The 25212-nt window shown below is 57.4% G+C and overlaps 2 protein-coding genes and 1 long non-coding RNA gene across 5 annotated transcripts in view; 1 reads left to right on the forward strand and 2 right to left on the reverse strand.

Annotated features, from left to right (window-relative positions):
- Positions 1 to 1083: 1083 nt before the first annotated feature.
- CLK3 (CDC like kinase 3) lies at positions 1084 to 15080 on the forward strand. 2 transcript variants are annotated; one of them, XM_049613870.1, is made up of 13 exons: positions 1084 to 1275; positions 4728 to 4879; positions 5497 to 5713; positions 7552 to 7648; positions 7926 to 7992; positions 10330 to 10446; positions 11135 to 11301; positions 12499 to 12593; positions 12684 to 12813; positions 13064 to 13146; positions 13561 to 13640; positions 13938 to 14028; positions 14668 to 15080. In XM_049613870.1, the coding sequence occupies exons 2-13, from the start codon at positions 4728 to 4730 to the stop codon at positions 14842 to 14844; spliced, it is 1473 nt and encodes a 490-aa protein (XP_049469827.1). In that variant the 5' UTR covers positions 1084 to 1275; the 3' UTR covers positions 14845 to 15080. The 2 variants fall into 2 exon arrangements, with proteins under 2 accessions (XP_049469827.1, XP_049469826.1); XM_049613869.1 differs by having other exon boundaries at positions 1084 to 1227.
- On the reverse strand, positions 2896 to 4547 carry LOC125910150 (uncharacterized). Its single transcript, XR_007453868.1, has 2 exons — positions 4446 to 4547; positions 2896 to 3252 (listed from the first exon to the last, which is right to left on the reverse strand). It is a non-coding gene; the product is annotated as an uncharacterized LOC125910150 (long non-coding RNA).
- A 92-nt stretch (positions 15081 to 15172) lies between the features above and the next one.
- Positions 15173 to 25212, reverse strand: part of EDC3 (enhancer of mRNA decapping 3) — a 60660-nt gene continuing 50620 nt past the window's right edge. The window contains exons 5-8 of one of the 2 annotated variants that reach the window (XR_007453867.1): positions 23325 to 23478; positions 20645 to 20862; positions 15813 to 18002; positions 15173 to 15727 (exon numbers count right to left, since the gene is read on the reverse strand). Coding sequence is in view for 1 of the 2 variants with exons in the window: in XM_049613868.1 (XP_049469825.1) it covers positions 17668 to 18002; positions 20645 to 20862; positions 23325 to 23478 (707 nt within the window). In the remaining variant the exon portion in view is untranslated. Of the gene's footprint in view, positions 18003 to 20644; positions 20863 to 23324; positions 23479 to 25212 lie in introns of both variants that reach the window. The other variant, XM_049613868.1, reaches the window with a different exon arrangement.

Genomic DNA, 25212 nt, shown 5'->3' on the forward strand with positions numbered 1-25212 from the left:
ACGACGCCTCGCATCAGGGGCGTGCCCAGCCCTCATTGGGGAGCGGGCGCGGCCTGGAGGCGGGAAGGCGGGCGGCCCGCCCTCACAGAGCCGTCCCGGGAGGGGCGGGGCATCGTGGCGTTCGGGCCCTGGCGTGGGATGGGGGCAGTGAGGGGCCGCAGCCTCCCGCTTAGCGGGGCGACGCTAGCGAGGGCCCTGGGGCGCGAACTCTCACAAACCGTGAGGTCTCCACAAAGGACCGCACCTCGGTTTTTCTCCCGTGGAAAAGTGGGGTCTCGTCGTCCCGCCCTCACCAGGGGCGGGGCAGCGGGTGGGAGGGGCTTCAGCGATCCTGTCCTCGCGACCTCGGCCAAAGGGGGCGTCGAGTGATTCGCAAAAAAAGGCCGGCGGGGCTTGGCCGCGGCCCGGCGCGGGCTTTCCTCTGGCGGGGGTCTATTAAGCGGAGACACACTGCGAGTCCGCTCACTGCGCCGCTCAGGGAGAACAAGACTCCCTTTCCCCCAGACCCCGTGCCTCCAGAAGCCCCGCCGACGTGGCTCTCGGCTATCTTCCGCGAATCTGCTCTGCATGCACATGGGAATATGGGCGTGCCGCATGTCTTTAACCTCCCCGCACCCCCCCCCCACCCGCCACACACACAAAGAATAAGGTCTCATTTGCTTCTTCCACAAAACCGAGAGTCGCGACCGCCTTCCCGAACCTCGGGACACAGACTTCCGTCATCTCTGGCGCCCTCCGAGGTCCCGGGGCCAGGCGGGCGCTCAAGGCCCGTCCGATTTTCACTGAGGCGTCAGCGAAACAATGCCCGCTTCTCCGCGCGCAGGAAAGGGTTGGCGGGCACGGGGGGTGGGGGGGGGTCGGGTCCGACGAGCAGGCACGATCCCCGGCCGGGTCGGGGCTCCCAAAGCCCGCAGCGCGGGACGGCACCCTTGGGCCTACGTGCGTCGCGACACGGCGGGGGGCGGGCCGCAGTCGGGGACGTCCCCTCTGCCCTCCCGGAACCAGTCTCCACTGCTGTCGCCTGGACCGGGGCGGCGATGACGGGTCCTCCAGAGCCTTCGAGTCGGGGGCTAGAGCGACCAGACCACCGAGCGAGGTCGAGCGAGGACTGGCGACGGCTGCGTCACGCGAGGGGCGGGGCCGCCGCGGGCGGAGGCCGGAGCCGGAAGCGGAAGAGGCGCTCGGAGCGGGGAGTGGGGCCTAGCCGCAGCCGGATCCTGGGAGACGGTGAGTGTGGGCCCGGGCCCGCGACGGCGGCGGCGGCAGCGGCGGGGGGTGAGTTGGTGAACAGGACGTGCAGGGTACGGGTCCCCTAGTTCCCGGTTCGGTCTCGGCCTACTCTCTTTCTTTCTCCTCGTCGGCCCGCCTCTGGCCGCGGCCCCGACCTCTCACCCCTGACCCGCCGCTTCTCCCCCGGAGGGGCGGTCACCACAGACCCCAACCTCTGGATCCCGCGGTGTCGGAATCTGAGCTGCCTCTGAGGCCCCTGCAGGGATCCAGTTTCGGCCCTGCACCTCCCGCGGAATGGGGTCGGGGTCCTACCTGGGAGAGCCTGGAGGGGCCTTCAGACCCCTCCCATACCCTTGGCTCGAGGCTGGGTCTGTAGACTCCTCCTCCCCGCGCGGCCTGGAGTTTGATTCTGGCTCAGGCTGGCCGTCCGCCTGCCCCCGGAGTCTCCCCTGTCCGCCACTGGCGGCGGTTATGGGGGAAGGGGCTCAGGTCTCTAAGACCCAGGGCACGTCTGGAGGGGACGCGAGCGAGAGCCGCGGGCCTCCAACGCGTTTTGTTGTGATGATGGAGCCGCTCCAGCCCGGGGGAGGGGCCAGCCCAAGTTGACAGTACAAATGCCCGGGCTGCTCCCTGGTCCGGGAGTCCCTGTGTGCTTTAGTTCCGGGTGCGGATGCCCTGGTGTGGACCTGGGGTGGGAGTTGCCTGAGCCAGGCCCCCGTCGAGGCGGAGTTGGCGATCTTCCAGCTTCCCTCCTCCATGCCCTTGAAAAGGAGGAGCGTTTCACCCGGTGGTGGCGGCTTGTAAGGTGGCAGGTTTGAGGTTGCAGTGGTGGGGCAGCGTCAGCCAAAAATAACCATGGGGCGCTGGAGTGGCTGGGAACCGGGAGGGCAGACGCTGACCTGGCTGGCTGCTCTTCTCGTCAACCCAGTTCTCTGGCCAGGAACAGCAAATGAGAAGCCGACTAGGCCTATGCTTAGAGAAAAGCTGGCATCCTTGGCCTGGTTTCCTTTACGTTATCTCTTTCTTCTTTGTGTAAGAGTAGAGCCTTCCTGAACATAATTGTGACCCTTAACCTCTTTAAATAATCTATAGGCTGGCGTTTCAGAGAATCAGAGGTAATTGACGAGAAATGGGACCTAGAGCCCTGACTAGGAAGATAATGAGGGATATCTGGTATTTCCAAAATTTCAGCTGCTCAGAATGTGTTAAGGGAGAAGTTATCTCTGCTGTGATTACTTTATGTGGTACTTAATAGCTCTCATACCTGTCATCTCCTTTGCCAAGTTGGCTGGGAGGTGTTATCTCTAATTTTCAGGTATGGTAACCGAGGCCTAGAGTGACTTATGTAAGGTCACAAGGCCAGTAAGTGGCAGCACTGGGATTTAGTTCAGGGTTTTCTACCCAGAGCTCTCTCTCTCCTTGGAGGAAGGGTCTTAAGAGGGGTGGGGGGGGGGGGGGGAACCCTTTTGAGCCTAAGGCATTTAACATAGACCCAGAGGTGTTTCCTTGAAATTTTTTTTTTTTTTTTTTTTTTTTTTTACGAAAAAGTTGTCTTCAGTAAAGCATTTGACCTGAAGCCATGTGCTAGGCATGTTAAAGAAGTGGCATGGTTTAATCTTTGCAGAGCCCTGTAAGAAATTACTATCCCCTTGTTGCAAGAGGAAGTTGAAGGTCAGAGTAGTTTATTAATTTGCCTGAAGGCACACAGCTAGAAGTGGCACAGTGTCAGGATTCAGCCTGACATCTGTCTGACTCTGAATCTGTGCTCGGTCTACTAACATGAACACGTGCGGACCTAAGAATCCTCTAGGCCTCAGGAGGGAGTCTTTGGCCTGGTGCAGACCAAACCACGTCCCTCCTCCAGCTCTGGTGCTTTGTCCACCCAGCGAGGATGGGCAGACCTCTGCCTGGCCACTGGAGCATCTTCCGTGTCACTCAGTGAGGTGTGAGATGCTGCCTTCATTCCATAATTTGGGCACCTGACCCAGGGTGATTGCAGGAAAGCAGTGAAACATTAGTCACCTGATCAAAACAGAACAGCAGTTTAAGCTTGGGGGAGCTGCTGGTAATTTTACATAGTATTTACCTCTAAGAGTTGCTGCGCCCTGGGCTTCCAGGTGGATGGGGGAAGAAACCTGCTGGTGGGGAGATCGAGGGCAGTGACTTTCTCAGGATCATGGAGAATCTTCTGGGGCTTTAGTCAGATATGCCTTGCTGCCCTGCTCATCCAAGGGGAGCGGTTGCATTCTGCTCTCCTGATAGACCCTTCTCAGGAGATCGGGCAGCCGCAGTGGGTTTGTCCAAATGTGCTTAGTCAGGCAAGCCCAGGACTGACCACCATTGGAGGTTGGCTAAGGCCAAATAAAGGGTTGGGAGGAAGGCTGGCCACGGTCTCTGGCCCAGCCTTCCAATGGAGCCAGTGTCAGAGTTTTGGGTGTGGGTGGAACAGGGAGCTGCTCTCACACATCCATCTTTCCCAGCTGGTGTCTGATCTAGCCTGGCAATTTCCTGTGGTGGATTTAAGTCTCTGCGGAACAGGGATAGTGAGGTGGGGCCCTTTTGGCCTGCCACTCCAAGCTCACAAGCTTGCCAGGCACTCAGCCCTCCGGCTACTCCTGAGATGAGCACAGGAGAAGGTACTGGAACAGGGAATCTGGAAGGGGGCAGTAGTGGTGCAGTTAGAGGGGAGGCACTGCTTGGCATGGCACCACAGGTGGCCTGAGGGGCCTTGGGCAAGAAACTTGGATGCCCTGAGGATGCTGGCATCATTTACTGGTGCTGAGACAGAGCGTAGAGCAGCAGCAGGGGCTGGCCAGACCCCCCCGTCTGTTTGGCCAGACCCTCAGATGGGCTAGGGAATGTCGGAGAGGCCCTGTGCACCTCCTTCTCCAAGGGCTGGTCTTCTTGTCTCTGCCTATGGCTCCTCCCATTGGTGTGTGGTCTTTGCTCCCTTGAGTGGGGTCCAGTTCAGGGTTTCAGCCAGGCAACTTGGCTTTAAACTTGAGGGCTTTCACCCTTTGCTCCTGTGTGTTGGCTTCCTGCCAACAGCCCTTTGACTCTGGCCTCTGGCTTGCAGACCAGTCGCTTCATACAACCCCACAGACAGGAGGGAATTGAACCCAGGAGGCTCTCCTTTCTCCCTGGCCTTGATCTCCTGTGATGGTGCTCACCATCACCCCCTACCCACCCCCCCAATCCACATTCTATCTCCGTACCTGTGCTGGCTCCCCTGGTGCCCCGAGTGCTCAGGACGACGGTGCTGTGCTGGGGAGGCAGCTGTTTGTTTGTTCACTGGTGGAGAAGGGTGTTGCCCATTGTCTGCTGTTTGACCAGTGTGACCTCAGAGTTCTTCTTCACTTCATAAACCCCTGGGAGGGGCTGCCCCCAAACAGAACAATGGGCCTCTTCTTCAGGAGCTCCTAGGCTTCCCGAGCAGCCCTGTGGCTAGAGGTGGCTGGCTGCGTGTTTAGCAGGGCTCTCTGTTCCTTGTGGCCTAGATGCATCACTGTAAGCGATACCGCTCCCCTGAGCCAGACCCGTACCTGAGCTACCGATGGAAGAGGAGGAGGTCTTACAGTCGTGAGCACGAAGGGAGGCTGCGGTATCCGTCTCGAAGGGAGCCTCCGCCCCGGAGATCTCGGTCCAGAAGGTGACAGGGGATTAGGTGGGAGGAAAGGGCTCCTTCCCTCACTGGGACCAGCGAGACGGCCTGGAGGCGTGTGGCAGCCCTGGGTCCCATCAGCTGCCTGCCGCCTCTGCCCTGCGGCACCTTGCTTACTGCCCCTGACCTCATGCGTTTCTGGGCCTCCGTATTCGCTGCCGTCCTTGCTGCCCCTTTCTCTATCCTTGAGTCTTTTTTTCTCCAGCCGCGTCCCCCCATTTTCAAAGCCAGCATCTTCCCTGCTGACCCCTGAGCCTTCCTCGATGGGGTTAGGAACACAGTCTTTGTCCTTTCCAGAGGTTGGTCCCTTGGCCCTGTCTTAGCAGCCACGGGGAGTTCTGGGGCGCTGGGACCCTCTGAAGCCCTCTCATTGCTCACCTGCCCTGGTGCCCTGCCGCCTGCACTGGAGAGTTGCCACCAGCGGCCAAGGTCCTGGAGGCTGGACTTCACACATACACCCTCTCTCCCCTCCCCTCAGCTCCAACAGGCTGCCCTTGTGAGCTCTGTGTAGGGGTCTCCCCACATGCCTTCGGCCCAGAAGCAGAAACCTGGCCGGTGGGAGGAAGGTCCCCATCTCACCAGTGTCTTCGTCCCCCTCCTGGCAGCCACGACCGCCTGCCCTACCAGAGGAGATACCGGGAGCGCCGCGACAGTGACACATACCGGTGTGAAGAGCGGAGCCCATCCTTTGGAGAGGACTGCTATGGATCTTCCCGTTCCCATCATCGTCGGCGGTCGCGGGAGAGGGAGCCGTACCGGACCCGCAAGCACGCCCACCACTGCCACAAACGCCGCACCAGGTCTTGTAGCAGCGCCTCCTCGGTGAGTGGTGGCCAGAGTGTGCCGGCTGGGGCTTAAAGGCCTCACCTCTTTCTAGCCTTCTCTCAGGCTGGCTGGTGTGGGTGAGTACTGCCAGCCCTGTGCACGCGCATTTGGTGTGTGTGCGCGTGTGCGTGTGTGTGTGTGTGTTGTCTGGTCCAGGTGCAGGGCTGAGCAGCAGGCCCGGCTCCTCTGTCTTCTGGCCCGTTGGCAGTGGCAGTGATAGGGGCTCTGGTTCCGGCGCTGGCTGGCCCCTGGCCTGTCTATGTCTCCACACGGCTCCAGGCACAGGCCACGTGGTGCGAGTGGCTAGGGACACGTAGAGAACCTGATAGGGTTGCCGGTCTGGAGCTGCGTGGCCTGGTCCTTCCCACCCAGAGATTGCCCGCACGTGCAGCCGCGTGTTCTGACTGGTGTGGACGGCACCCACCTCCGCGGTCTCGTCTCAACACCCCTCCCGAAAGGCCTGGAGGCTGGAGTGCCCGCGGGTAGGGGACGTCTGCCTGTCAGTCGGCTCAGACCGGGAGCTTCCCCTCCGACCTCCAGCCAGGCCCTCTTCAGACCAGCCTCTTCCTGTGAGAGGCGGTCAGGACGAGGGGGACGGGCTGCCTGTGTAATCGCGCACCGGAAGAAATGGCAGAAAGGCCCGCAGCCCCAGGCCTTGTCCGCTCGCAGGCCGCATGCCAAGAGCGGGGCCTGGCGGTGTTCTTAGCATGGAGGTTGTATAGCTCTCTGCCGAGACTGGGAGCCCCTGCGGCACTCGGGCCCCTGCAAGGAAGGCCACTCGTGTGTCTCTCAGGTTACGTGCTGTCTTCTCTTCTCCTCCCCACCCCTCTTCCCTCCCGCCGGCCTGAGGAGTAGTGGCGGAGGACAGGCAGCCAGGCATCTTCTCTGCACAGCTTTCCTGGACTTCCTTGAGTGGCCACGGGTTGAGGGTTGACTGCAGGTGTCCTGCGTGGCCTGGTGGCCTCCCGCACACTGCCACACGCTGCTGCAGATGGCGGTGCGGGTCTGTGGCTCTGCTGCTTCTCTTTTTGGTGCCTTCTGTCATCACGAGGCTCAGGATGGCCTGGCCTGTGAGTATCACGGGTGTCAGGGCAGGAGCTGGCTTGGGGCCTGTGTGGGCCATCGTGGTAGGAGGCCGGCTGGCCCAGAGGATCCCGGGCTCCTTCCCCGCTCGAGGCCGGTGGCACAAGGGCTGCTGACAGAAGGCCATTTCTGGTGGCGATGTGAAGTCTGGCCTCAGATGCTGTCTGGGGGCAGGTAGCAGCTTGGCTCTGAGTGGCAGCTGTCGGGCACGTGCAGGGCTGCGTGTGCAAACAGAGGCAGGCAAGGACGGGCTGGGCGTTCTGCAGCTGCCGCCCACGCTGGACGATCGGACCCGGGCTGAGCCAGCCACCTTCTTGCGCCGTTCTCGCTGCGTCTTCGTCCCGGCCGGAGCCATCACGGGAGGGCCCGGGAGGGGGACACTCAGTGGAGAAGGGAGTCGGGGCCGTGGCTCTCTGCGTGGCCCGGCCCCCCGGCAGCAGAGGCTGGTCGTCTTTCTGAGCGTTTGCGGCGCCCTTCTCTTAGATAATGTCCGAGTTTTCTTTACATACCTGTAGCTGTTTTTACTTTTCTGTTTTTGAAGTCAGTTTGTGTCTTGACGTGTCCCTTGCAATATCCCTATCGTTATATATGCTGTGTGCCTTATGAAATGCTGGGATCTGGAAAATCCAACCAACCAACCCACCGGCTCCTCACCGTCTCCACCTCTGCCTTTGACTGACACCTCAATCTGTCAATCGGAACCGCCTACCATGCGATTGGTCGGATGGCGTTTCGGGGGGCGGTGCATGCAGAGAAGCCAACAGAGCAGTAAGCGCAGCAGCCGGAGTGTGGAAGATGACAAGGAGGGCCACCTGGTGTGCCGGATCGGCGATTGGCTCCAAGAGCGATGTACAGCCACCTTTCGTAAAACTTTACCTCTCTACTTTCTACCCCCCTTGTTAGACGAGACCTCTCCTGCCCGGAGGGGCCTCTATTGCGCGTGGCGCCTTAGCGGGGCCACCAGTAATTGCCTGAATGACACAGACGCTAGCAACTTCTGTTTTTAAGAGTGTAGCAGTGAGAGAGAAACCTTTTTTGTTTTTGAGAATTTGAATGCTGTGAACTTGCAGGAGCTGCCGACCCTCTGCCCTCCAGACCCTCACGCCCCGCTTCTTTTCTCTCCTAGATGAGATCGTGGGGAACCTGGGTGAAGGCACCTTTGGCAAGGTGGTGGAGTGCTTGGACCACGCCAGGTGAGCCTTCCTCCTGGGAAGAGCTAGCCTGGGGCTCCTGAGGGTGGCGGCGATCGGTTTATCCTTTTGCTTTTTGAAGGGTAGCACCATAGCAGGGTGCTGACCTGCACGTGTTGGGGTTCTGCTTGTCCCCAAAGGTCGGGAGACATTCCTGGGGTTCCGCAGGCACGTGCATCTCTGCCCAGGTAGTGCCGGCCAGTGAGCGGGGCTGCCCGTGTTGCCCCACGTCCCCAGGGCCGTGGTGGTGGGTGTTGGAGCAGGGCCAAGGCCCTGGCCCTTACGTGGTCTGGGGCCGCGTCCTGTGATCTCTTTTAGGGTTTGGGCCTGGCGGGGGGGGGGGGGGGGGTTGACATATTGCTGCGCCCACACCAAGCATGGGCCCTCACCCTCGGAGGCCTGCCTGAGAGGCCGTGCACGTCCCAGTCGAGAGAGACCTGGGCTCTCTTACGTCACAGGCCGTTGCCTCCCCGGAGGTGGCCAGGGTTGATTGCGGGTCCCTCTGAGTGTACTCAGGTAGAGTTGGGGGTATACCTGTGTGTGTTCGGGTGCTTCGGGGGAACCTTGCCGCCTTCTAGGCTGAACAGGGAAACGCTCTCGTCCCTTTGCCATTCCTCAAGGCCAGAACTCTTACCTTAGGCTGGGAGGCCACCTCCCTGGGGCCTGTGGCCTCCCTTAATGGCACTCTCTTTGGTTTGGTGTGCTGGCTACAGAGTGCTCGTGTCCACGCTGTCTCACTTGAGCCACATGCCACCTGTCCCGACCCTTCCACGGTGTCAGAGGTGAAGAGACGCACTCGGGGTTTACCTGTACCCCCAGTTGTTGAGGGCTGGCACCAAGAACCACCACACGGGGAGCTCAGAAAGGACAGTTAGAGCCAGCAATCCAGTTAGCCCTGTCGTCCCCAATAAGATGGTGACGGTGACTACAAGGAAACCTCCCTGGGCTCCCAGTTCCTGTTTAAACACCCCTTGGACCCAGCGGGGCCCAAAAGGTCAGGGCTGGGACCAGTGGGCCTAGGGATGGGTAGACCACACTGGCCAGAGAGACATGTGGCAGATCTGAGAGCTGTGGCACACGGGGGCAGCTGAGCTCTCTGGGCTGTGGCATTCTGAGCAGCCGGAGGGAAACTGAGCCAAGTCCCTAACGGGCAGGCACAAGGCTCAGGGGACTTTCAGGGGCTCCAAACGGAGTTGGCCAGTGGGGGTGTTATGAGGAGGTGACCTCCAGCTCAGCAAAGGGAAGGGCCTTATCCCCAGAGCCCTCCAGCCCTAATGCTGGCTGCCTGTGGAAATGATGAGCTCCCTGTGTTGAAGAGGAGAATGCCATTGAGGGGTCCTGTTCTAGGAGCCTGGAGCAGGGTAGCCTTTCCTCTGAGGTCCTTCCCTGCCCTGGAAATCCAGGAAAACGGGATAGGGAGAGAAAAACCAGGTGTTCTCCAGAACATGCCTCTGCCCTGGGGCCAGGGAGACTTTCCTTAGGCACCATGGCCAGCCTCCCAGATACCTCACGGGGTCACGTCCTTGTGGACCAGGGCTGTGTCACTCCCGTCCCCCACCAGGCCTCTGAAGTCTGGCTGTCCCTCCCTGATAGCCATTGGGCCCGGCCGCCAAATCTCAGCAGGTCTCCTGCTCTGCTGGCATCCTGCAGGCGGCCTGCGGGGCAGGGCCCAGGGGCTGGGAAATGCAGAGCAGGAATTGTTAAAATCCTCACTGGACACCAAAGAGGACTCCTGGCACTCGGTGGTCTCTGAGAAATGTTGTGGCTGGTTGGTAGGCAGGCTGGTGGGGCTGCAGGGAGTGTGGTAAAGGGAGTGATCCTGGGGCTCCCAATGAGGTGCTCCCCGGGGCACCCTTCTACTGGCACCCTTAAACTTCTTGCCAAGGGTTCCCCCCTAGGACCCCCACCCCAGGGGGAGCTGTTTGGAGATGTGCTTATTAGGAAGGTCAGGAAGTGCTGCAAGAAAGTTCTGGGTGGGATGGCCTGGCCAGGGTCAGGGCTGACAGGCCTACAGGTTGGGTTACTGAGTGAGCTGGTGCTGGTCCGTGGGCTAGGCCTCTGCTCCTCTGCCCACTGCCCTCTGGTTGCTGGCAGCTGGCTGACATCAGATAAGCCTAGGCTGGCACGGATGCCAAGAGCGCTAACTCACAGATGCCAGGGGAGAGTAGAGGTCTGGTGTCACCTGGGTGGCAGGGGTGTCCGGTGTCTGCTGTCTTCAGAGCAGGCCCTGTTCCTGGAGTCCTGGATGGTATTTGCCAGGAGGTGCCGGGTGGGGGTGGGGGTGGGGGGAAGGGCCGGGGCGCTTCTCACAAGAACTTGCACTTCCTTCCCTGGTCCCAGAGGGAAGTCTCAGGTTGCCCTGAAGATCATCCGAAACGTGGGCAAGTACCGGGAGGCCGCCCGACTAGAAATCAATGTTCTCAAAAAAATCAAGGAGAAGGACAAAGAGAACAAATTGTGAGTGTCGACCGGGAGCGGGAGGGAAGCCTTCAGTGGGGACGGCGTCCCCTCCAGCCCCGGGTGCCTAGACCCGGGGGCGGAGCCATGTCCTCTCACTGGCCCTAGGCCTTCTCCCAGCTCCCAGCTCCCAGAGCCAGGGGAGCTGGGCCAGTGAGTCTCGCCGAAGGAGCCTTTGGATTTCAGTCCAGCCTCCACCCCAAACATTTCTGTGTTCCCAGGCAGTCCCCCAAGCCCATTTCTGTGAATAGGGGCCTTGGGGGTCACGGCAGGTGTAGACAAGACGCACGCCTGAAGCCGTTGGGGCTCTGGCATGGTCAGAGAGCTCCGAAGGAGAGCCACCTCCGCACACACAGGCTAAGCAGCTCCTCTCCCACGAGCACTGCGCTGAGCCCTGCAGACTCGAGAGGCTCGGTTAAGGGAGCTGGAAAAAGTGTGTGATGCCATCACTCTCTGAGGTGTAGGGATTATGCCCAGGTCATAATAGATGGGGCAGAACACCTAGGACCGGAATTCCCCCTACAGCAACAGAACTTTAGTCCTTGCCCTGAGCTGGTCTGGGGGACTTCTGTTGGGGAGACGTGCCCCAGTGGCCCGGAGTGGGGACTGGCTTCACCTGAGGGAGGGGCGGGGAGCCAGCCCCCGCCCCCCCAGCAGAGCCTGAGCCCCACCCATCGTCCTTCTCTAGCCTGTGTGTCTTGATGTCTGACTGGTTCAACTTCCACGGTCACATGTGCATCGCCTTTGAGCTCCTGGGCAAGAACACCTTTGAGTTCCTGAAGGAGAATAACTTCCAGCCTTACCCCCTACCACACGTCCGGCACATGGCCTACCAGCTCTGCCACGCCCTTAGATGTAAGTGACCACACTTCACGGGGCATGTGGGGTGGCAAACTCGCCCGGCGGTCTTACGCTCCCCCGTTCACACCAGCACGCCATTCTACGGGGCCTGAGAGACACCAGGGCCCCTTTAGTTGAAAAGCCTTCAGGTGGGAATCTCTGGGAGGATGGAGAAGCTTCAGTCCCCTCCAGGGGCCTCCTGAGCCCACCTGTGCCACAGGCACTCGGGAAGGAAGGAGAGCGGCTGTAATCAGTTCGGCTACTAGTACCTTCTCACCTTCCTGCAGAGGATGAAAGGTCAAAGCCTGCCCTGGCAGATCCCACCCCCAGGCGCTGCCCACACGGACCCCCTCTGTCTGGCCATCACATCCCATCTGCCCGCCAGCCTTTAAGAGCCTCTTTGGTGGCACACGTGCTCAGCACTGCGGGATTTGTGGGCAGCGCAGGACAGAGGCTCCTCGGAGAGGAGGTAGACAGGCCTAGGGCTAGGCTGTATGCGGTCCGCACAGATGGTGGGGACGGGGACGGATACTCCAAGCAAGGTGAGCGGCGCGGTGAGGGCCCAGAGCCCGGCACGTGCTGAAACTCACTCTGAAGAAGAGAGGGGCCCGTGCTGGGGAGAAGTGGGTCACAGCGTGCTGAAGGGGGCCTGGAGCCAGAAAGTGAGAGGTGGCGGGTGCCACCGTTGGTGGGGCAGGGGCCGGAGGAAATGGTAGGTATGTCTGCTCAGGCCTAGGTTGTGCTTCGCGGGTGGCCCCGTGGTTAGTTGAACGTTGTTCCCGCCATCTTGACATTCTTAATGACTTTTGAATCAAGGGACCTGCGTTTTCATTTTGCCCCGGGCCCTGCAGATCGCGTAGCTGCGCTGGGGAGAGGGACCCATGCCAGGGCTGGTGCTGCAGCTTTGGTGAGAGAGGCTCAGGAGGCCAGGCCCCCACAGAGGAGGTGAAGGGAGGTTTTCTAAGTGGGAAAAGTCTCCCCTGCCCCTCTCATAGAGTGTCAGGACCTTCCAAGGCCCCAAGCACAGAGGACCGTGGAGAGGGAAGCCGGTGTGGACGCAGTCTGGTATCCCGTGGCCCGCTGCTGAGTTTAGGGGTGGGCAAGGCCCTGGCGGGCCGGTTGTGGAGGAGGGAGCCGGCCCGGAGCTGGCGGGAGGACCAGAGAGGCGGCCAGGGTTCTCAAGTTTCTGCTTTTTTCCTCCCGCTCTCTCAGTTCTACATGAAAACCAACTGACCCACACAGACTTGAAGCCAGAGAACATCTTGTTTGTGAATTCTGAGTTTGAAACTCTCTACAATGAGCACAAGGTATCGGTCAGGGCGAGGCCGAGGCTGTGCTCTGGGGTGGGTCGCCCATGGCACGGACTCCTGACCTGGCTCGCCCCCCTTGCCTGTCAGAGCTGTGAGGAGAAGTCAGTGAAGAACACCAGCATCCGAGTAGCTGACTTCGGCAGTGCCACCTTTGACCATGAGCATCACACGACCATCGTGGCCACCCGTCACTATCGCCCACCTGAGGTGATCCTTGGTGAGTGACTGTACAGCCCCCGGCCCTGATCCAGTGGACAGCCGTTGGGGGAGGGTACGGATAGAGACAGTGCCCGCCACCGGGGACCGATGCTAGAGTCACTGCGGTTGCCGACTTGGCCTTCCCGAGAAAGGGTTTCCTGTTGAGGTTGGGGCAAGAGTCCTGCCAGCCGGAGTGGCCGCTGCCCTTTGACCTCTCGGCTGGGAGCACAGGGCTGAATCTCATGGTTTCTCCCCATCTTGGCTTTCAGAGCTGGGCTGGGCCCAGCCCTGTGACGTCTGGAGCATTGGCTGCATCCTCTTTGAGTACTACCGGGGCTTCACCCTCTTCCAGGTGAGGCCCATCCCGCGTCACTGCACTGCCCCGCGCACTGCTCCCCTGGCAGGTGGCGGGGCCGGTGCGGGGAGCCCTTCAATTCAACCACCCACCAGTCGGGGAGTCTGGTGCTCAGCCTCGGGATGGAGGGCCAGGGCGGGAGGAGCGAAGGGCAGAGATGGGCCCAGGCAGGGCACGTTTTGGGAAGAGGTGTGTGGTGATGGATGAGTCCACCGAAAGGCTGAGGGGTGGGAGCCTGACCCTGAGGGAACAGGCTGGCAGGCTGCCACCGGGTCACAGACCGGGGCTGCTGTTCCACTGGTGGATTTGCCTCTCCTGGGGCAGGGAGGGCACCTGCCCATCTTTTCTGTCCCTTATTTTCTCTGAGGCTGGTACTGACCCCTGCTTGCTCTATCCACGACCTTCCAATAGACCCACGAGAACCGAGAACATTTAGTGATGATGGAGAAGATCCTGGGGCCCATACCATCGCACATGATCCACCGTACCAGGTAAGGAGCCAGGTAGCGCCCTTGGGGCTGGCCTCTGGGGCCTTTCCGGTCTTGGCAGTGGGTCACGAGCCTGTCTTTCCGGGACAGCCTGGCTCCTCCGGGCTCACAGCGGCCTTCCCTGCCGTACACACCGAGAGACTCGGCGGACTGCTTGCCCTGCTGGGTCAGGCTGGCTAGGAACCCCCACCCCCACCTGGCTTTGCTGCCGTTCCAGGGTGCCGCGGTCTTCCCCGACCCCCACCCGAGACTTGTGGCCCCCTCCCCACCCCTACCACTTGACCTTTCCCTCACTTTCAGGAAGCAGAAATATTTCTACAAGGGGGGCCTGGTTTGGGATGAGAACAGCTCTGATGGCCGGTATGTGAAGGAGAACTGCAAACCTCTGAAGGTCAGTTTCTGGCTTCCCCCAGCTCCCCTCAGGCCAGGGAGACCCCAGGCACTGGGCAGACACACAGCAGAGACAGGCGAGGCCGCTAAAGGCGGCCTCCTCACCGGGGCTCTGCCTGGGGCCGCACCAGAGGCTGCTGGGCGCCGGCACGGGGCTTCATGCAAACTGCCCCAGAGGGGCCCTGAGCCCTACCCCTTCCCCAGAGGGTGGCTATGGATGTAATTGGGGAACAGCAGAAGAGCCAGATGTCAGAAACCTTGTTGCCTCCTGTCCCTCTCTCCTCTCAATTTTGGGAAGAACTAGGCAGGACAGAGGTGAGGGGGAGGGGACACGTAGACACGGCCCGGAAGCCTCTGGCAACTGCATTTGGTGCTCGGACAAGCGAATTCTGCAGAGGTGATTTCTACCCACCTGTCAGGACTTTGCATGCGGGGGCAGAGGCACCAAGCCAGCAAGACACCCAGTAGCCTGACAAGTTCAGAGCAAAACGCCCTACACAGGCATGAGAGGAAAGGAGCTGCTCACTGTCCAGGAGGGGAGACGTAGTCCTCCGGGGAGGTGTCACTGCCTCCTTGACCCCTGCAGCGAGGCTTCCCACAACCCTGCCGTCACACTGAGGCACCTTATGTCCCTGAGCAGAGTTACATGCTCCAGGACTCCTTGGAGCACGTGCAGCTGTTTGACCTGATGAGGAGGATGTTAGAATTCGACCCTGCCCAGCGCATCACACTGGCGGAGGCCCTGCTGCACCCCTTCTTTGCCGGCCTGACCCCCGAGGAGCGGTCCTTCCACACCAGCCGCAACCCAAGCAGATGACAGACGCAGGCCACCACGTGCGATGGAGAGCGGGACTGGGCTGCCCGGCCCCTCTTCTCCAACCTCCACCACCACCGGGCCCCAGGGCCAGAGCCACCAAACGAACAGTGCAATGTGAAGGAAGGCAGGAGCCCGCAGGGGAGGGGACTTGATACCCGGCTGCCAGAAAGCACAGATTTGACCCAAGCTATTTATATGTTGTAAAGTTATAATAAAGTGTTTCTTACTGTTTGTAACCCCTGGTACCGGTGTGTCCGTCTCCAGGCTCCTTGCCTTCTCCTCCCCTTACCTGATTAATAAAGTCTTTCTTAGCAGTTCAGCTTGTGGAGAGCTAAGTGTGAACTGGGCACGGAAGGGCTAGCCAGTGGAAAGACAGAAGCCAGGGGTCCCTCTGGGCCCAGGAGAAGAGCCTCAGAAGCAGGGGGAACCTGCTGGAGGGCACCTGCTCCCCTCAGCCCGTGCAACCTAGGGGAAGTGGCCCGCTGCACCTGGGCAGGGGCACCTAGTGTTAGTATTCTTCCAGCCCTGTCACCGGCTGGCACTTGAGGCCCCATGTGCCTGACAGCTGGTTTCCTGGAGGCTGTCAGACATGAAATGATCATGCTGGGCTCCTACGGCTCGAGTGGCGGTACCTCACTGCAGCCTACACAGCAATTTACCACAGAGCGCAGGACTCCGTCATTCAGCTTTATTTTAAGTGCTGGTTTTTAGTTCCCCAAGAACTGCAGGAGTGATAGTCGACCACCTGACTGGGGCCCCTTGGGGACTGGGCACTGGGGGGGCAGGAGGCCTCCGAAAAGAGCCGAAGATAGAGGAATCATGCTTATCTTTAATACCACTGGAGAAGGCCCGGGCTGAAGGCAGGAAGAGGCTCCAGAGCCACCTGCAGGGAGAAGACGGAGAGGCTTGGGCATAAGCTCCCAGTGGTCCCTTAACACGGTCCTCACCCCAGGGCCACTGCAACTTACCGGAGCAAGCAGAGTCCGTTGGGCTGGGGTTCCTCGAGCTCTTCCTTCCACTGTACCCAAGGGGGGGCCTAACTGCATTAACAGGCAGGCACCCAAAATCTGCTTAATGGTTGCTTACAACATACAATGCCTGTAATCCAGCACTGCTCCTCAGATTATGGCCCTGCCTCTAAAGAGACGGCCCCATCTTGGGAGCTTCTTGGCCCTGAGAGTGAGCAGAAGCTCAGGGAGGATACACACGACAAGGCTCATAGTCTGGCTTCCTCCCACTACTGGAGACAATTTGTTTGAGGGAGGATGGGAGGAAAGGAGGGACCAGCCCTCTGCCCTGCCTCATCTGCTCCTGGCTATGCTCCTATAAGAAAAGTGATAAGTAGCCTGAAACCCAAGGTACCAGGGCCTACCCTGTGTCCACGATCCTTGGCGAGCCCTCCCACTCGCCGCCTTAACCAGAGTGGGTGGGCAGAGAACAGAAGGAAGCCTGAATTCCTGAAAGAGGCTTTTAAAAGCACGAGCTTTTTGCAAGGGCCCTTGCCAGGGACTCCAGGGCACAGCTCCTGTTCTGAAACCAGCCTCCAAGGCCTAAGCCTGTGAAGGTCCAAGGGCTTTACTGCCTTAGGACCTGAGCAGCAGTATGTTCCTATGGCTGAGCCCCACCAGCTAGCTCATCTAGAACTAGACTCATTTTGGCATCTTTGAGATAGGGGGCTGGCCCCAAGCCTACTCAGAACTAGAGTGGACAACCATAAAGGGTTCAAAGCCCAGACACTAAGAACTGGGGTGGAGCCCAGACAGGGGAGGGGCATGCACCCTGCTCTGGGATGACAGCTGCAGAGGACCCTTTCAGGGGAAAGATTGGGGGGGGGGGGGGGGGAAGAGGGAGGTGGGGGTACATATGCAGGCAAGGGGGGGGGGGGGGGATAGTGGTAGCCTAATACAGAAGCACCAGGGAGCCTCTTCTGGCTCAGCACCAGGCTCCCCCAGGGACCTCCCCAATACTGAACATTAAAGCTGCACCCTGAGGGCTCTGGCCCCAGACTCGGCAAAGGCTCTGCCCCCCGCTAAAGAGAGTATGGGGCTGGGGGGCACGGCTGGCAAGATGGGCACTGTGGTTCTACAGTAACATAACCTTATACTACCTATGCTGAAAACAGAAAAACAGTATAAAATCCCAATACAGTAAAACCATCCTGATGTCACCCCCTTCCCTGCCTCTCGGAGTGATGGGAGTGGAAAGGAAGGACCCCTGAAAGAAATCCCAGCATAAAACTTGCATCAGCTCAGGAGAAAGGGTCAAAAGCCCCCAAATCAACTTGTGGTGGGGCTCTGGGAAGGAAGGCCTCCTCAAAGCCCTCAAAATGAATGCAGAGTGCAAGTCTGCCCTCTAGCGGGCAACTGCAGCACAGCCAGTTCGACATGATCAGAAGGTGGGGCTGCCCGGCTAGGGAAGCAGGGGAGATGAAGCCGCAAGCTCCGGCAAGGACAGGCCCCCAAACAGGACCCACCCCACCCCACGAGGTGCTTGCCCAGGCCCCAGTGACTGTAAACCTGAAACACGGGTCTGTGAGCTGCCTAAGTCTGTAAACAAAGCCCCACCCAGCCGCGAAGGGGGCCAAGTGTAGAGATGCCTAGAGCCACTCAGCCTGCCACTCACCCCGCACACCCAGTGGGAAAGCCTTCCCCGGCTAAGGGCAGGTGACAGGTCATTTTTAAATATGATCTGTTCTCTCACAGAAGTAACAAATCCAAAAGCGAAAAAATTTAACAAGGTCCATGAAGCTTCACATCCTTAAGGCGTTCGTTGTCAAGTTCAGTGTGTCCGGAGCAGCAGGGGACTGCAGCGCCCAGAGCTCCTCTAGGCAGAGTGCAGTGGAATGACAAACTTGCAGCCAAAGGGTGAGTGGTAGCTGATGCCCACCTCCTGGAACACCTGCTGGGGGAGGCCGATGTCACACAAGTAGACGCGGCCCGCACGCTCCCCCAGTGGTAGAGGCAGGCCCAGAGCCAGTGACCACTTGGCATCGATGCCCTGTTCGCCTTCATGCACAGGAGGGTCTATGCTGAGCACCGGTGCCCGGTTCCGATTGGCCCAGGCGACAGCTGCCTTGTACCAGGGCTGGTCCCGCAGGAAGGCATTCTCGGGGCAGTCCAGGCAGTTGATCACTAGGTCCACGGGGCTAGTGGGCAGATCTGCAGGTGGAAAGAGCACCATCTGGGAATCGCTTTAAGTAGAGAGCAGCCCAGTAGGGACTAGAGCCCATGTGGCCCCAAGGGTACCTTGTTCTGACACCACTCCGAGCCTCGCCACAGGCTGGCTTTCTCAAGACTGGGTCAGGCTCCAGAAATTCCAAGGCCTGGCTGGGCTGGGCACCAGAGACCAAGGGCACATCAGCCCGACGGACCACTGACCTCTCACAGACCCCCAGGCCGAAGCACTGTCCTGATGGCTGTGCAGGCCACCTCTGGGCACAGGAATGCACATCCGACTAAGCTCTGAGAAGGGGGAGCCCTGCCCAGAGCCCAGCAGAAACGGGCTGACTGGCCCCAGAACTGCAAGCAGGCCAGAAGAGAACACGCTTACTTATTCTCCCTTGGGCTAGCCTACTCACACCTCAGGAACCAGCTGGGCCTTGCTCATCCCGCCCTCCCATCTCATGGAAATGGGCCGTCCTTCCAGCCCAATCTTAAGAATGGAGAGGGAAACCTATCACTTCTCCAGGCATTTAAAAAAGCTTCCCTGCTCAAACCAAGCCTCTGGGACAGCATAAAAACAGAGGTCTCAACAAGTATGTTAAGTCTTGACGAACCTAAGAGGATAAACTGAGAATAGAAGAAATCAGACCAAACTCAGACCATCCTCAGACTTAGCTTCTAGAGTTGAAAAAGGAAGGCTTTTTGGGTAGCCAGAGGAAGAACTACCTGGAAAAGGGCATCATGTTACAGATCTCAAGAGGGGGAACCCACAGCAGGCCCCCTTCCTGGCTCTTGGCCTAAAGAAATGATATTTCTCAATTATGGACTCATGGCTTCCTTACTTAGAATAAGCCACCATGATGAGGGGTCGGGGGATGTCCCTGTGGGCCATTAGGCTCTCAACAGTAAGAGTGCTGTCTTACGTTCTATGTGCACACAGGAGCCTGGCCTGATAGGACACTGAGGTTCTGGCCCAGGGTCTGGCCCCAACTTGCCATCTGACCCCTGGCAAAGCTCTTTCTTCCTATTTCTTCTCTCCACTCCTCCCCAGCTCACACTGAAACCCTCTCCAATCACTTTGCCCCGCCCCCCCCCACACTTGAAACTGCTCTGGTCAAGATCATCAGGAGCTTCCACACTGCTAGATCCAGTGGTCGATTCCCAGTCTTCGTTTGAGCCTAACCTAGAGCTGCTTGCTGGCAGAGCTGACGGCACCACACCCCTGCTTTTCACTTACCTTCTAAGTGCCTAGCTCTCCTGGTTTCCCTTCTCCTTCACTGACCACTCTCCTAAGCTGGTCTCTCAACTCCCTTTTTTTTTTTTTTAATATTTATTTTTGAGAGAGAGAGAAAGAGATAAAGAGATAAAGAGAGAAAGAGAGAGAGAGAGGGAAAGCAGGGGGAGGGACACAGACAGGGGAACAGATGATCTGAAGCAGGTTCCGTGCTGACAGCAGTGAGCCTGACGCAGGGCTTGAATTTGCAAACCATGAGGTCACGACTTGAGCCAAAGTCAGGACGCTTAACCTGACTGAGCCACCCAGGCGCCCCCTCCCTGACTTCTGAACAAAGAACTCCCTACCTGTTCTCTCTTCCTAGGAGATAGCTTATCCAAGCTCATCAGGGCTCATTCCCACCTATACACTTGGCCCTCCAGGCTGGACCCCTTCACCCACCTGTGGACCCATCTGTATCAGTCAACATGTCCACCTGCATATCCACTGAGCACCTCTACCTGAGCTTCTGCTCTTCCTGCCCAAACCTCTTCCCACAAATCTTCCCATCTCAGGATGGCACCTCCATCCTTCAGGTGACTGAAGCCAAACACCTTGGAGTCGTTCTTAACCCTTCCCTGTCACATCGCATATATCCAATCTGCAGCCTCTAGCTTAAAAACTGATTTAGAAACCAACCACCCTTCACCTCCTCTACCAGAATCACCAGTCTGTGTTCCAGTGTATCATAGGAGCCTCTTAACACCTCTCTTTGTAAACCTCTAGTCTACTTCCAAACAGCAGCCAGAATGATCATTTGGGACCTGAGATGGATTCTATCTTCCTTCTACTTATTCCTCCAGTGATTCTCCATCTCACCCAGGGTTAACATTCAAACCCTTATAGTGATCCACAGGTCCTTTCTTTACAACCAGACCCTAAAAGGTCTATGCTACTCTCTATCCAGCTCTCGAACACTCCCAACACTCTCTAGCTCCCTTCCCTGCTTTGTCTCCGTAACACTTACCACCACCTGACCTAATGGAAACGTTACTTATTTGTCTCTTTGTCTGTCCTAACCAGAACCTAAGTCCATGAAGCATGGATTTAAAACAAAACAAAAAAAAAAATCTGCTACATCCTCAGTGTCAGGAGTAGTGCCTGTTCTGTAAAATGAACAAATGGGTCCCCAGCTCTCCATATGAGAAGTGGGAGGGAGGACAGTGAAGGGATGGGAAGTAGGCAGGTCAATACCCTAAGTACTTCCTTTATGCACGAAAACTTACAGGCAGAACAGACTTTACACCTGTGGTGCTTTTCCACATGCCACCACTGGGTGGCAGCACCAGACCACCAAGCTCCAAGAGGGGGCGGGGGGGGGGGGGGGGGGGCTTGCCATATTAGCCCAGCCCTAGCAAATGCTCACCTTTGAGGTTAGATACTTGTTGGCCTTGGGTCTTGCTGAAGAGAGACAGCTCGTTGGTGATGGACTCCAGCATCTTCACAAAGTTGGGCAGGAAGAGGATGACCTGGACATCGTGGTTGGCTAGATGCCTTCCACAACTGATCCCCTGAGCCCCTTTCACATGGGGGCCACACAGCAGGGCCACTGTAGGCCTCTGGTGAACATTTTTGGGATTCAACCTGGAACAGAAGGTAAATAAGCGCTATCAGCTGCAGACCTGCCAATCCCTTGCACCCTAAACCAGACGAGAGCACCTGTTGCTCTCAGAGTTTTTTACAGTCCCAGGTCCCGAGGGGGCCAAAATCCACAGCATCCCAGGTCTACAGGGTGGCACTGGCCCTGTCCCACACATCAGTGTCATTTCATCTGCTGGGTCCTCTCACTAGGCAGTTCACCCAGATCTCGTTCCATATAACACAGTTGCCAGAACACTGCTTTCCGATCAAACCACTGAACTGTTCTGTGTCCTGTGAGGTGCAAATCCTGCTTAGCAAAGACGCTTCTCTACCTCTACAGCTTTCACTCTTCTTCCCCAACATGCTGTTCCACTGAAGCAAGGCTGGCCCCACTCTGTCCTGTACCTGTAAGGCTCCTTCCTGTTTCTCCTTGTCAAATTCTGACCCACGTTTTCTTTGAGATCCAGCTCAAGGCTCACGTCTTCCAGGATTACTCTGGCTCAACTCCTAAGAAGCTCACAGCAAGTACTGAAAATGGCAGTTCTAAATCATCCTCAATCAGTTGCCAAACCAAGTTCTCTTTACCAAGCTGCCAGTAAGCTAATAAGGGCAACACCGTAGGTACGGATGGTACCTCTTCCCTAGAACGCTGTGTGGATCAATGGAGGTATAGACAGCATTTAAACAGGGCCTGACACATTATAGCACTGGTCACAGAGGAGGCAGCAGGCTCGGGGCTTCCTGGTCTCCTAGGCTGGCAGCTCCCTTGGATACCCACTTCCTGACGAAGTCATTTCCAGCTCCTGCCATTCAAAGCTGAGCCACAAGTAAGGAGGTTTGGAGGATTCACTCTGGAGCTGTTCCCAACCCACAGACAGTACGCTCTGCCTCCAGGGCAGAAGGCAACTAGAGACGGACAGCAAAAAACAGGCTCAGGTCCCTGCTTAGCAGTGACCGTCACCTACTCTCCCAAAGGGAGGAAGAGGACAGATGCTGTTCAAGTCAAAAAGGAAACCTCTGTCCTCCAAATAAATTCTAGGGAATTTAACAATGCACTCTACCTATACACCAAACCATTTCATTTCCCCCATTATGTTTGCATCTTAAGGAAATACGACAAGTACTTCTCCCTTCGGACAGATACTGCTGCGCTGTGGTGTCTGACTCACCCGTGTCTGTTCCTGAAACGGACTCTTCCTCTCACAGAGGCACCCTGTCAGGACTCAAAGCAGACCATGGCACCGCCTACCCAACGGCAGGGGGCAGAGTCCGGGCCTAGTTGGGCGGGAGACCCGGCTCCACCAAGTACCAGCAGTGTCAACGTGGCAAGTCTTACAGCTCTGTGAGCCTCAGCCTGCTCAGCCTCAAACACCAGGCTAGATTTACCTTCGAAGTGAAGTTATGAAAATCAAATTCAACACTGCTGTGCAAGCACAGTGATAAACCATATGGGACCCCACACACATGACAAAGATTACTGGCTGTGGTGATCTTTCTCAAAGGAAAACCAGCAACTGCTGCAAAGGAGCTGGAGGTGGCCTCCTGAGAGTTCCAACGCAGGGAGAAGACAGGCACAAGGACAACCGGCCCCAAGAAGCCAGCTGGAGAGGAATGTGACCTGGTGAGGACATCCGCACCCTGCCCCCACACTGCTGTTTCTTCGGCAGCTCCCGACTGCTCAGCTGGTCCAAAGCCCTACTTTCCAGCCACACAAGAGTGACTTTCCAGATCCCGGCCACTCCCATGCCCTCAATTCCCTCTGCCCTCGGCGCCTTCCCTCCCTCCCGACACCTGCTCCTGCCCTCCCTTCCTGCTTGCCCCGGTGAATTCCCCCGGTGAATTCCCCCTTCTCCGCAGGACGCAGCTTAGATGCTGCTGCTCCAGGTAGGACAACTGACTTGCCCAGCCTGGAGTAGGACTGTGGCTTCCTGTACGTTCTTGTTTCTTCTACCATAGCATCGTACTTTCTGGAGACCTCACCAGCCTTCCGGAGGGCAGGAGCAGTATTTCATTCTTCTTTGTGTCCCTAGTCCTAGCACAAGGATTGACGCATGATCTCAGTAAATGACCACAAATAAAATTAAGCACTGCTCTTGATATCTGGGCCCAAGGGCAGGTAGGAAGGCACCGAACTCCAGCTCTCACACCCAGTTGTCAGGGTGGCTCCAGAAGTTCTCAGATATGGAACTTGGGGTTGATTTGTGTCCCAGTCTGTCTGAAGTGAATGACAAGTGCCAAAGGCTGCGTCTCTAAAGGCTCACAGAAGGCAGGCCTCTGGTGGCCAGCAGGAGTGTCATGAACCAGCTATTATCAGGGAGAGAAAGGGTCAAAGGGTTAAGAGGGGCAAAAAACCCCTCGCAGCACCCAGGAAAGTGACTTCACAGAGGGACTCACACTGACAAACTCCTCGGCGAGCAGCACCTGCCCACATTCTGTCTCCTGCCGGTCTGGAGGCATTTATTTACCTGTTGGGTCCTCCGAGTAGGGTCAATGCCATCTGACTGGCACACACCCCTGTCATCTCCAGTCTCCGCTCCAGAGTCAGCCCGTGCTTCTCGGCCACAGACAACAGCTTTTTATGCAGCTCATAGGAAACACTTGGGACAACCAGGCCCGAGTCTGCAGTTCAAAAGGAGGTGAGGAGAGAAAGGGTAAGTGATAATAGGAAACCAGATCCACAAGTGGGTGTACTCAATCCAGGATTCTGTGAAAGCCCAGACTCTAAGACCGACCCTCCCCTGGCCCATCTGCCTGATCGGGACCGGGGTGTGCTATGCAGCCCTCCAGGGCTCAAGTAGTGGACGGGAAGGGAGTAACAACTTGTTCATGTTACCAAAGAGCAGAGGCGAGCTTCAGCGCTCTTAGCAATTTAGCTTTAGCCATAAAAGCCAAGTCTACCAAGATCAGTTTTGTTACTACCCAGAAAAGGCGGCACAGCCTGTAACAGCAACCTATCGGCCACGTCAGAAGGGAACACGCTTTTCCCAAAGTGGGGGGAACGCCATCCCTGGCAGTGGGGCTAGTCCTCACAAGCAGGCCCCTCCCTCCTTCTTCCCCAGAAGTGGAACAGACGCTAAGCCTCCTGACACTCTGCTCCCTGCTGCTCACTGTCTAGGCCGGATGACTTGCTCCCATCTGCTCCCTCCTCCTCCTCCTCCTCCTCCTCCTCCTCCTCCTCTCTTCTACTCTGTCCTTCCTCTTTGCTTAAGAAATTCAACGAGCAACTTGTTTCCTCAAATAATTTGTCATTTTCTCCCCATCTGGGGTTGAGTGTAACCTAACACTTCTACCTCAGGGAAAGAGTACATAGAAAAAAGCAAGCTACTGACAAGAATCTTCAACATTTTATTTGCCATAAAGAAAAAAACTCAATAAATGTTAGGGAGAATCACAGTCACTGAAAGTACACCATGGAAAGTATCTGGTTTCGTGAGGCCGAGGTCTGCGGTAGCTGGTACACTTGAAAGAGTCTTACCTGCATCAGTTCCAACACACCAGGAGCTGTTTCAGGGCCCAGGAAAACCAGGACAGGAAAGAAATGCCGAAGTAAAAAACTGTGATCTGTAATGGGCAGCTCATCTTGACAACCGATGCCACCTTACAAATACTAGAAGCCACTGGACTGGCCCCAAGGGAGCAGACTTTTGCCAAAGAGTCCCATCTTGGCCCTACGGACCAACAGACTGATACACACAGACTCCAACTGGCAAGGCATCATGGGATTGCAGGTAACTAGTTTTGTCTGGCTGGATCAGGTGCCTTTTTAGATCCTGTGTCTTCATCTATACTGGACTGTAAACTCCTCAAAGCAGGGAAATAAAACCTTTCACTTCTTTGGCCCCCCACCTCTTCAACTTGTCTCAGCAACATTCATCAACAGAGGTGGGTTCTCATCAAGTACTCAAACATACACATGATGCAATCCTGGTGCTATTTCTGGTCTGGCCTAACTCTATGGTAGGAGTTGTCAAGAAGTTCATCATTATCCTACTGATTCCAGAACCCTCTACAGAAAAACTTGTCTTCCTCACTGATCATTTCAGGAATAATTTCTTGAAGTTCTACCAGATATCCAGTCCTGCCTACACAGATTCTTAAAACCACACAGAACGAGACTGGTACATTTGAACAACAGGAACCCAAGCACAAAGACTGAACCCAAAGCACCAAGGTCTACATCCTCTCAAGGGAAGGTGAAATAATAATAATTTATGTAATGATGATAATACAAGAAGTCTACACATCCACATTGACACTATCCTGTGGGTTAACCGAACCCCTCCACCTGCCTGAGTCCTACTCCCGCCTTGGCACAAACAGCGCCATTAGGAACACAGGCTGTCTCCTCTCCCA

Source organism: Panthera uncia, assembly GCF_023721935.1.
Source record: "Panthera uncia isolate 11264 chromosome B3 unlocalized genomic scaffold, Puncia_PCG_1.0 HiC_scaffold_1, whole genome shotgun sequence".
Classification (NCBI taxonomy): Eukaryota; Metazoa; Chordata; class Mammalia; order Carnivora; family Felidae; genus Panthera; species Panthera uncia.

Excerpts from the sequence above, each read along its gene's own strand:
- CLK3 (XM_049613870.1), top strand. The coding sequence starts at position 4,728 with ATGCATCACTGTAAGCGATACCGCTCCCCTGAGCCAGACCCGTACCTG. Across the intron at positions 11,302-12,498 it reads GCTCTGCCACGCCCTTAGAT|TTCTACATGAAAACCAACTG; the intron begins GTAAGTGACCAC and ends CCGCTCTCTCAG. Across the intron at positions 12,814-13,063 it reads CCCACCTGAGGTGATCCTTG|AGCTGGGCTGGGCCCAGCCC; the intron begins GTGAGTGACTGT and ends CTTGGCTTTCAG.